The 11,657-nt window shown below is 44.8% G+C and overlaps 2 protein-coding genes and 1 long non-coding RNA gene across 4 annotated transcripts in view; 2 read left to right on the top strand and 1 right to left on the bottom strand.

Moving 5' to 3' along the window:
- Positions 1-6,849, top strand: part of CDRT1 (CMT1A duplicated region transcript 1) — a 36,013-nt gene extending 29,164 nt beyond the window's left edge. Inside the window, exons 11-14 of the mRNA XM_008575908.1 lie at positions 601-759; positions 2,446-2,711; positions 3,646-3,801; positions 5,978-6,849. Of these exons, the coding sequence (XP_008574130.1) occupies positions 601-759; positions 2,446-2,711; positions 3,646-3,801; positions 5,978-6,798 (1,402 nt within the window). The 3' untranslated portion in view covers positions 6,799-6,849. The remainder of the gene's footprint in view (positions 1-600; positions 760-2,445; positions 2,712-3,645; positions 3,802-5,977) is intronic.
- Positions 6,850-8,694: 1,845 nt separating this feature from the next.
- Positions 8,695-9,447, bottom strand: LOC103592999. The gene is made up of 2 exons (XR_550702.1): positions 9,362-9,447; positions 8,695-8,957 (listed from the first exon to the last, which is right to left on the bottom strand). It is a non-coding gene; the product is annotated as an uncharacterized LOC103592999 (long non-coding RNA).
- LOC103592998 (Golgi apparatus membrane protein TVP23 homolog B) overlaps positions 9,369-11,657 on the top strand; it is a 21,182-nt gene continuing 18,893 nt past the window's right edge. The window contains exon 1 of one of the 2 annotated variants that reach the window (XM_008575911.1): positions 9,369-9,513. In XM_008575911.1, coding sequence (XP_008574133.1) covers positions 9,502-9,513 — 12 coding nt within the window. In that variant the 5' untranslated portion in view covers positions 9,369-9,501. The remainder of the gene's footprint in view (positions 9,514-11,657) is intronic. The other variant, XM_008575912.1, reaches the window with a different exon arrangement.

Consider the following 11,657-nt stretch of genomic DNA (forward strand, 5'->3'; position numbering starts at 1 on the left):
CACATGGGATCCGAACCCTCAGCGGGAGCGCCACCGCGCTCCCAAGCGGCGTACTCTCCAGTGCGCCACCGGGCCGGCCCGAAAGCCACTAATTTAAGACCAAAAATAAACTGTTCAAATATAAAGTTTTTGCTTTATATAAAGATAATTATTTGTTTTTTATAACACTATTTTATTTTTTATAATTAAAAAATTTATAGTAACACTATTTTAAAAGGAATCAAAACATTAAATAATTCTCAGCATGACATTTGTATAAGTCAATAGCTAGGATTCAAATTGCAAGAAAAAAACATGATCATCTACATATCAGACCAAAAAAACCCTCAAAACAAAAACCTTTGACATTAGCCTTTTTGTTTTGCCACCTTGTGACACTGTGACCACACTGCCAGAAGCATAACTGCAGAATGAGGAGAGGTATGTCTCGAGGATTAATGAATGGTTTACATTCAGAATTATAATATGATGGCAGCAAACGCCACTTCAGAGACAGTCAGGGGCAGTGCCTTCTGACCACACACAGCATGCCCCAAACTACAAACAAACCCAACAGTTTACCAGAAGATAGGTACCAGCTGTTGCTCTGTTTCCTTCCAGAGAGGTGCTCCACGTGTCCCTTCTCTTCCTCCGGGTCATCAGTGCCTGTGCAGATGGCAAGATCCGCATTTACAATTTCCTCAATGGGAACTGTCTGAAGGTGATAAAAGCCAGTGGCAGAGGTGGTCCTGTGCTGTCCTTCTTTATTCAGGGCAACAGGTGGGTGGTAGGTGTGGAGGTCAGAACCATGAGCGATTCTGTTTGGGTGATTTTTTTTTTTCTCCTCTGGGACCCAAGCCCTGGACTTGCAGGCAGGAGGAGACAGTGGGCAGTGCTCCCGTCCAATTTTGGCTGTAGTGGAGTAATAGTCTTGTGGGGGGGCTAATTGGGCTTTGCACAGAACTTAGCAATCAGTTTATTTTGACTTAATCTGTTTTGGGCATTTGGGGAGATCATGCAACGAGTGCACTGTCGCTCTTCTGAAAGAACATCACAGTTCTGCCCACGTGCAGCCCCTGCTTGCTCTTCGATCGTGCACTCAGTTCCCTGACAGCCCCATCGGCTGCCTCTGATGCCCCACTAGGAGGGTGGGGGGTGGCAGTACAGGGATCCTGTGGGGAGAGCTGAGCAGGTGCATTACAGAAACTGGTACCATGACTGAAACTAATTGTTTATAGTACTTATTACTTGTATAGTACTTGTAGATGTGCTTGTTATATATGAATAGGGTAAGGGTGATATTATGTGAAAATAACCAGATAGAATTAATTTCTACCCCAGGTTCACTTTAAGACATCACTTAACCTCCCTGAACCATAATGCCTTCCTTTTAAGGAAATTTCATTAATCCTATTTACCATCTTAAAGGGGGAGGGGCTGGTAATAAGGCTCAATGAATTAACTCTTTTCAGTTATAAAGTCATAATGCTTTAAAAAAAAAAAAGAAATCAGCTCTGACCTTTTCTCATTCACAGCATCCAAAGAGGGATGGTTTCCCTTTGGCTTGAGTACAAATATGTCTGAAAGAGATTTCTTATTGGGATTATTCCCCAAATTCCATTCCAGTGTTTCCAGCCAAAATAAGTCACTTTCCCAGAGGGTTTATGCTAACAGTTAAGATCTTCAAATTCTGCTCCAGCCTTTTTGAGCAGAAAGGAACCTACACATAGTATTTCCATTTCTTTTTTGTAATTTTAGGAGATCTGGACACAGAGAGGGGAGAACATCTTGCTTTGTGTAAATGACAGAAACCAGTGGGTGGTGGGAGACAATGCTGGGGGAGGGGAACGGGAGGGCATGTTCAGAAGCTCTTTGTCTACAGGGCATAAAAGTGCGGATTAGAAAAGATAGAAATCATCTTGCTTTATAAAGTACAAATGATCTGTCTACATCTTAAGTATGTACAGAGACCCTGGAGTGAAAGTGTGCAGAGTGGGCTCTATGTGGAGGGTCAGCGGAGGACGGGAGGCCTCCACATTAGAGAGTTTTCCTCATTCCCATGGCAACAGTAGAAACATTGGGCTTGGAAGCCATGCTTTAAAGAAAAGGAATGAATTTCAAGACATCTGTGTGCAGAGTACCTACGCTTCTGCCTTGGGCCCCCTAGGTACTTGGCACTCACTCCCGGGACAGAAATTCATTGAAAAGTATCTTTAACAAAGCAATCAGAACATATGTTCCCCATTCACATTTAGTTTTTAAAGAAGATAGCTACAAAGTTAAGTACCCCTGCTGCATGGCCCAATATCTTCCACTGTCTCGACCTGACCCTCCAACCTCTTACACTAGCCTGTTTGTATGGTTACTCCTGGGGCAGTGGTTCCTGGGCCCGAGGTCAGATGGTAGAGTCGCTGCAATGCATCTTTTGGTGGCCTCCATGTGCGGACCATCTTGTCTGTACTCTAGGATGGTGGTCAACACAGAGAGCAATATTCTCATGTTCCAGTTTGAGCATATAAAGTGGCAATACTCCCTGGAAAGAAGTAAACAAAAGAAGCATAAAGAGGAGGAAAAGGAAGAAAACAGCCTCATGGACGTTCTCTCCAAGTCTAGCACTCAGTTTTACAGCCTGAGAGACTCAGCATCCAGTAAACAAACCATGACCCAGGAGTTCATATTAAGTAAACCTCACAGGTCCCGTGTTCTGCTGAAGGCAGTCAAGTTATCTTCAGGTAAAGGAGCTAAATCCTGGGCAGTTTCAGTGATAACCAATGGAGTTGGTGAGGGGGTCCCAGGAGTGCTTTCTTTGTGGGATATTTTGGCCCAATGTTTTCTTGATAATATAAATCCTAACCCTTCTGGAAGGTGAGAGCCATTCTCTTTGATACACCAAACAATTTGTTAGCCAGCTAAAGGGACTGTCCTGATTTTCAAGGCCTAGATTTTCAAACTTATTAGAATCCTTGTACAGTAGATAAGACTAGCTTTAATTCTTGCCATTACAACAAAAAACAAGCAACCAATACCCATCCTCCCCAAATCCAAACATATGTTACATAACTGTTTTCTCAGGAAAGAGACAAGAGGTTACTATAAGCAGAAAAATGTTCTATGTAGAATGTATTATCTTTAGCACTCTGAAAAAGAACGTGTGTACCTGGAAAATATTAGTTATAAAGTGTGCGTGTGTGTGTGGGGGTGGGTGGGGATGTGGGCCTGGCTCATGCCATTTATAAGACATCCAAATAATAGATTATGTGTGAGCTGAGTAGCAGGACTCCTTTCTTTTACCTGCCTTATATTTGGCATGTGAAATTGGACCCACAGATCTATAGAGAACACCAATAGATCATCCCCAAGAACATCATTCTACAAATAGCTGTCTCATGAGGAGAGGGAACCAAGAGTTTTAGATGATGCTTAAGGCTTGATAATTAGTAGGAAAAGTGGGTTGAGGGGAGTCATGATGTGATCTAGACCTTAGACTCCAGGTGACTACCAATTTTCATATGATAATAAAAAAATATGGTGATATTTTGGGTGAAAATCAGTTGGATTATCAGCACCCATTATTCCTGATTATATTATTATTATTACTATGTCCCCATTATTCAGACTTAATTGAACTTTATAATGGCTACAGTTTCTTCCTCAATCTTAATCTAGCGATGTTACCAGAGGAACCTGAAAGTCAAGAAGAGCCAAAATCACCCCAAAGAGTTGACAAGAAGAAAGCTCGTCCTGCTCGTAAGGAAGCACATGGCACAGATGGTGGGCAAGAGAGTTTGGAAGCAAAAGCTGTGGCAGGAGAAACGATCAACGGTGACACTTTGTTCTTTTTTTTTTTTTTTTGTCTTTTTCCGTGTCCGGCAACGGATCGCAACCCTCAGTGTTGCGCCCGCACCGGGCCGGGACCGGCATTGGAATCGCAACCCTCGGTGTTGCCCCCGCGCCTCGCTCAGCCAGTGAGCGGGAATCGGTCTGTATGTGGGATCCGAACCCTCGGGCGGGAGCGCCGCCGCGCTTCCCAAGCGGCGCACTTATGCAGTGCGCCACCGGGCCGGCCCAACACTTTGTTCTGAATTAGCAGCAAGACCCACTCTCTCTCCCGTTCAGTTCTGTTTTTAAGCAGGCTAATACCTTTGCTAATCTTTGCTAGTCAGAATGGCTATGATGCATGGCTCCTCCTAAGAACTGGTTTTCCTTTATTGTCCCCTTGCTAACTTGGGACCACAGAGCGAGAGCCCTCCTAAGATCTGAGTCTCCTGTTTTTGGCTGGCAGCCTGTCTCCATTCCCTGACATCCACCTGCCTCCCCTCTTGGATTGTTGTGTCATCAGTCTGAGTAATAGGCACAGAGGAAGAGAGAAGAGACATTCGAGGATGGTTTCAGAGAGAGATTTTTAGGATATTCATGAAGGAGGAGAGAGATTTTGAGGCAGATGCTATGAATGTGAGATAAGGAATAAGGGAGAGAGAGATGCGGATGGGTTTTTAAGAAGTGTTGCTGGATGTCATGACTTGAATGTCCCTTTGTTGTTTTTGAAGGCCATTGGTAAAAATTTAAAATGGCTTTCAAATAATTTTCGCTAGTACAATAGTGTTTCTTTAAATCAAATTCCCTGCAGAGACTGGTTTCAAGGTGAGGGCAAAACAATTAAGTTTTATGAGGGCTATATTAATAATGGACATCCTTGTGTATGCCTTTGCCTGTGTACCTGCACAGGTATACATGTAGGGCAAAGTCCTCAGAGTGAAACTGTTGAAAAAGTGCATTTAAAGACTAGAAAGACATTGCCATGGTTGTCCTTGAAAATGCTGTATCAACTTACACTTCCCCTAACAATGCGTGAGCGCTCCCATCGCATTCATGCCAGCTGTGGGTGTTACCCACCATTCCGTACTCGCTTATATGATAAGTAAAAATGGTATTTGCATTTCTTTAAGGTTGATCATTAGCAAACTAATGTCCATCAGTGGGTAATGACTAATTGATAAGGAAAAATCCATACTATGGAATATTATGTAATTGCTAAAAATTGTATGATAGGGATCCGTATATATTGTCTTTGAAAGAGATCCACAATATATTATCATGCAAAAAAAGACAAGTTAAGGAACAACGAGGTCATCAAAACTCCTTGTTAATAAAAGGAGAAAAATTCTGTGTTTTCTGGGTTAGAAGGAGAATGGGGAAGATTTTGACACTTTGTAAAATGAGGAGAATGCTTTCAGTATTTCTGTGAGGTATTGTAGGGACTGAAAAGCCCAAATGGGAGTGACATGATAGATTTGCTCACCCATGAAGAGATCTTTGTTAACTTAAGGAACTCAGACACTTTGGAGGTCTTTACCAGAAACTAATATGCCAGAAGGAGTCTCTTGTTCTTATCAGTCGCTTTTGGACCTGTTGCTATTGTTGAAAACATTTTGGGAACTCCTCTTTAGGAACTGCCTTTTAGTCATGTTGTGATATTCTGCATTATTTAGGGGTGACATATTCTTTGAAGGCAGGTTTGACTTTAGACATGCCCAAGATCATTTGGAATCAAACTTGATTAGTAAGGTGGAGATCAAACTTTGTGATGCAATTGTTGAAAAATATTGTAGGTATGTTATTATAACAGGAATCACATATGTTGCCTTCAAAATACGCACATCTAAGTAGCTGGTTAGCTCATGTGGTTAGAGCGCAGCCTTGTATCACCAAGGTCCAGGGTTCGGATCCCCATACGGGCCAGCCACCAAAAAAACCCCCCAACAAAGCAAAATATGCACATCTAGAAGTTAATACACACTTTATACAAGTATGACCATATTTGTTAAAAGTTAATCTTGCTAAGTCACTTCTGGTATCATTCTGATACCTTTGGGGACGTTTACCCACATGGTGATATGCCTGTTGGGCGACAAAGACCTCCGTGCGTCTAGCAGTTAGAATGGCTTTAATTTTCATGCCTAAGTACTTAATATTTTTGTTCTCTTTTTTGAAAAAGCAGATAGTGTGGAAAAAGTACAAAAACAAGGACAACTGGAAACTCCTGAAGAATCAGTCAATCGCCCAAAGAAAAAGTCCTGGAAGGTCCCTATGTTGCCTGACCAATTCCTCCTCACTGTCAATGCCCTGCAGCAAGCTCATAATTCAGGGGAATTTGCTTATCCCAGTAGGCCCCAAACCCAAGTCATTGATACCTGGGGACCTTCAATATCACACCCGAGGAAGGTCCTGAATTTCAAAGGAAAATCAGTCCAACATGCAGTTGATCAGCTGAGATTCAGCAATCCTCTCACAGATATGAAACAAACCAATATTCCTCTTGAAATCCAGAAACTGCAGCCCAACTTGAAGAACTCTTTGCACAGTCCCAGAGTCCAGTCCACCATACCCCAGCCCATGATTATCCGCTCCAGGCTCTCTGATAGCTTTAAAGGGAAAGACCAAGTGGCCAGTTCAATTGAAGGGGCAGTACGCAGAATGGGACCCCTGACCAGTAGGCAGGTCATTAAACCGAACCGCATGCTCGCTCCACAAGTGGGGATGGCCACCCTGTCTCTCAAGAAAGAAAGGCCTCACTTCTACACGACCCTTGATCCCCTTAGATTGAACTCCGGGTTCATGCTGTTGACCGTGAAGGACGAGCAAGAGTACAGGGAAGCCAAGATGAAGGAATATCAGGCTAGTGAGTCCACTGCAGTGGCCGATCCAGGAAAAGCCAGCAAAGCCGCATGGATCCGGAAGATCAAAGGCCTGCCTCTTGATAACTTCACCAAGCGAGGGAAAACAGCAGCCCCTGAACTTGGACAAAATGTATTTATCTAAACCAGCCTTGGGAAGTTATGATGTCTTACAATAAATAGAAAACCAAGTGGATGTTGGTGTATGGCTTTTTTTTTTTTTTTTGACAGTTCCCTGGTAATGGTAATTAACATGAGAACTCCTAATTATCTTTCTATGAGCCAAAGAATTGATATTATCAAAGTAAGAAAACAGAAAGAGGCTGGGAGAGAATGGCATCTGTATTCCCACCATTCAGCGAAGATTTAGGAAAGCCCAGTTTCATTGATGGGAGACAGACAGGTGGTCATTGGAAATTTCATGTCACTCATCACTACCAGTTTAGTGCTATCATTTCTTCCAGCAAATGAAGTGTTGGGATTATATCAGGATAATGCATTCGAATTTCCTGGTATTTTTGCATAGAAGCCTGATTAAACGCAGTGAGTTCAGCTAAGAATCATTTTTTCAATGCTGCTAAGAGGGGAAGCCCTCAACAGGGTTGACCTGTTGTATTTGAGAATGTTTTGTGCACTTTTCCTTCTCAGGGCTAACTCATATGAAAAGAAAATGAAGCATATCCGTTCTCTCTACAAAGATGGCCACTAATATCGAGTGTCTTCTGGTTTCTACCTAAACCTTTGGAGAAGAGTGTCAGGGACCAGGCAGGTAACTTAGAAGACTGCAGCCCACTACGGGTGGCAATGGACCATTGGAGAGCTCAAGCCTCATGCAAAAGCGATAGCTTCTACTCAGTGGCTCAGCATGGCCAGATCTTTTGCTTCTTCAAAAAAAAAAAAAAAGCCAGAAACTCAGATTTTTCTGTGAAATACCCTAAGTTAAAGGATGGTAATGAATTCAAGCGTAATGCACAAGCAAAGCAAAAACAATAAAAAGACAACTCCACAAATCCCCACAACCCTGGGTGGGCCACTGAAAACATGCCATGGGCAGGCTAGATGAATGGGCCCTCTATTGGCGGCTTCAGCTTCTCACCTCTAAGTGCACGAACGCAATTGCTTTGCCAAGCTTAATCTCCTTTGAGAAATGTGGGTTTTTTCCCCCTTCATTGTCAAGATATTAGGTTTAAGAGAGTATTGGCAAGGGCCAGCCCCGTGGTGCACTCGGGAGAGTGCAGTGCTTGGGTGCGCAGCAGTGCTCCCGTCCAGGGTTCGGATCCTATATAGGGATGGCCGGTGCGCTCACTGGCTGAGCGCCGTGCGGAGGCTAGATGAATGGGCCCTCTATTGGCGGCTTCAGCTTCTCACCTCTAAGTGCACGAACGCAATTGCTTTGCCAAGCTTAATCTCCTTTGAGAAATATGGGTTTTTTCCCCCTTCATTATCAAGATATTAGGTTTAAGAGAGTACTGGCAAGGGCCAGCCCCGTGGTGCACTTGGGAGAGTGCAGTGCTTGGGTGCGCAGCAGTGCTCCCGTCCCGGGTTCGGATCCTATATAGGGATGGCCGGTGTGCTCACTGGCTGAGCGCCGTGCGGACGACACCAAGCCCCCTCAATTCAGAAATGCACGAATACACATTATTCCACCAGCCTTCCAACTGCAGTCAGACGTTAGGCCAGGCAGATAGGATGCTGTTATCATCACAGTTTCAAAGTTGATTTAAAGCCCCTGAATTTCAGGTCTTTCCTCCAGGAACAATCGTGCAAAAAAGGAAAAAAAAAAAAAAAAAAAAAAAAAAAAAAAAAGAGAGAGTACTGGCAAATAGCCATGCAAAAATCTGTGATTTTAATGGAAAGAATCCCCTCAATTCAGAAATGCACGAATACACATTATTCCACCAGCCTTCCAACTGCAGTCAGACAGGATACTGTTAGGCCAGGCAGATAGGATACTGTTATCATCACAGTTTCAAAGTTGATTTAAAGCCCCTGAATTTCAGGTCTTTCCTCCAGGAACAATCATGCCATTAGCAGCCAGATAGTAAGAATAGCGTCTCTCGTTTATTAGATACTCTGCAAGGATACCATTGTCACCCCCACTTTACGACTGAGGAGAGAAGTACATGAGGTGCCCAAACTCCAGGACACACGGTCTCAACCCTGTTCCCTGCTGTTCACTGGCCTCTAAGGTTGTATTCCTCTCCTAGTAACACCCTCCAGTGCTTGTTCTAGAGTTCTCTTCCCTTGTTCTTCTTAATAACCTTTTATCCCTTCGCAAGAGCACGTTCATTTTTCCAACTGCTCCTAAAATTTAAAGAGCAAAAGTAATACTGTATAGGAATATATGTCGTTGTAAAACATTCAAACAAAATTAAACTATGAAATAATGAAGTCCCGCCCCCACCACTTAGGGAATCGACGCAGGCGGGAAACGTCTTTACAGTTTGCACCTCGTAAACAGCAAACATTTCCGCGTTACCAAACCACGAAGCTCACCCCTCAGAGCTGACGGTGGCACTGAGTCCCTTCCCCTCCTCTTTCTCGAGCCCACCTGGACTGTCCTCCGCCCTCTCCGGGTCTGCACTTCCCGCCCCGCCTTCGGATGGCCCCGCCCACGCCCCGCCCCCACGCTCGCCCCGCCCCGGATCTTCCAGCCCCCGCGCTCGTCCTGCCTTCGGATCGCCCCTCCCNCTTCTCCCGCGAGGCACCGAGCGGAAGTGGGGCCGGGCTGGGGTCGTCCGTTGGGCTCTGCGGGCCTGTGGTGACGAGGTCGCGTCAGTTTCAAGTCGGGACCGCTCCGCTGCCGCGCTGACGTGGCTCCCGGAAGTGGGGCTGGCGTAGGGCCGCCATGTTGCAGCAGGTGAGGCGTTGTGGGCGCCGGGAGGGGGCTGTGGCGTTTGGGTGCCCGGCCTGCAGGGTCCGTGAGGCGCGACTCCAGCGTCCCAAGGCCGGGGTCGGCAGAGGGGAGAGGAGGACCGTGCGCGGGCAGAGTCCGGGGAGGGCAGCTGGGCGCTCCGAGGCCTCTGGTGGCGCTGACCCAGGCGACGCTGAGCAGGGACAGCTGGCGGGGGCGGGATCCGCGCTGGGGTGCAGAAGCGCCCTCGAGTGTGAAGTTGTTGGAGTGGTCTCACGTTTTTCAGCCCTCGCGCCGGGAGGAAGGGGGCGGCCTGCGGGCATCTCTCAGCTGCTCCTAGCCTGACCCCCAGGGGTGCGCCGCGGTCTTGTAGGAATAGGAGACATCGCCACAGCCCCTGCAGTCGACTTGCTGTCATCGAACTACGTTGGGGGTCACGATCACGAGTGTGCCCTTGGAGTTATTTGTAGATGACTAATTTAATAATCTCTTTTTAAGATTTTTTTACTGTTTATAGTAGAGTTTGACTTAGGCTATCGTAAGCATTTTTTAATTTCGTTTTACAAGTAATTTATGGAGGGGTTACTATGGCCTAGCCACTGTTCAAGTCCCAGGGATAGGGCTGTGAACAGTACAGACAGGTTTCTTACCCTGAACTGTCAGGTTGGGTGGTGGTGGGTTCTGTATAGGGGGTGGGGTCGGGAGACATGATAAATTACATAAATAAGGATATTTGCAGAGAGTAATGGCAAAGACATGGTGATGAAATAGTGTCTGAGGATAGAAAACTAGAATTTTTGGTCAGAAAAGACCATTGTGAGGAGGTGACTTGAGTGGAGAAAATCCAATAGTGGTTATATTCAGCTCTGAACCTGCCACCTAGGCTGAATGAGTCTGGAGAAAAACACACAAACATTCTAACTGTTCACACTTATAAGTTCATGTCCGCGAACCTTCCTTAAGTGAGCCCTTATTACTGCCAGGTAATCATCTCCACACTTCCATAGTCTCTTTACTCTCCCACCTTCTTAGGGAACTCTTAAAACTTCATTCTTCTCAAACCTTCAACATTTCTTTCCTTATCCTCTCTCAGCTGATAACCTTTTTTCACTGGGAAATGGAAGCCGTTAGAGAATAATTTTCACACCACCTGCCTACCTATCTGCAACTTTGTCCGTAATCTTCCATACATTCTTTTACTGAGATTGAACAGTCTGTGCTCCATTCTTAGGCCATCCCTGCTACCTGTGCACTGGCATTCACCCCCTCTTGCCTACTGGAAGGCAATGTCCCAGCAATTTTTTTTCCTTCATTGCCCTTTTTTTTTTCCTTTTAAAAGTCTTGCTCACATCAGCATAGCAACATGCTTTAATTTCTCCTATTAAAAAAAAAAAAAATCCAAAAACTCAACCCCACATGCCCTTTCAGCTGTCACTTCATTCTTTGTTCTTTGAAATACTNCAAAAACTCAACCCCACATGCCCTTTCAGCTGTCACTTCATTCTTTGTTCTTTGAAATACTTGTCTGTGCTTGTCTCTTAATTCTTCTGTTCTCTACTGTAGCTGTTCTAGTCAGGCTTTCTCTGCCTCTCTCTGCTATACTAAAACTACTTTCACTGTGATTACTGATGCTCTGTTAAAAATAGGGTGGTCACTTTTTGGTTTTCATCTTATTTGTGAGCTGCATTTGGCACAGTTGATGGGATTCTTCTCCTGGAAACACTTCACATGGCTTCCAGGACATTACCCTCTCATGGTTCACCTCCCAATCCTTGGCACTTCTTTTTCAGTCCCCACTGCTTATTCCTTCAAATCTTTCTGACCTCTAAATATTGGAGTACCCAGAGTCTGTCTTTGGTATCTTTATCCTTTTAGCTGCTCAGGACAAAAATTTGGGAATCTTCTTTGACTCTTTTTCTCTGACCTCCACATTCAACCCGTTAACAAATCCCATCAGTTCTACCTTAATATGTATTTGGATTCTGTCTACTTTTTACCCACTGTATCCACCCTGGACCAATCCATTATTTCTTGGCTTCATTATTGAAGTAGCTTCCTAACCAGTCTCCTAGCTTTGTGTCTTCCCCAACCCCTTCCTACCCTCTAGATTCTTAATACAATGAGTCAGAATTTGTCAGTCCTATGCTCAG

This window comes from Galeopterus variegatus, unplaced genomic scaffold (genome assembly GCF_000696425.1).
Source record: "Galeopterus variegatus unplaced genomic scaffold, G_variegatus-3.0.2 Scaffold1255, whole genome shotgun sequence".
Taxonomy (NCBI): domain Eukaryota; kingdom Metazoa; phylum Chordata; class Mammalia; order Dermoptera; family Cynocephalidae; genus Galeopterus; species Galeopterus variegatus.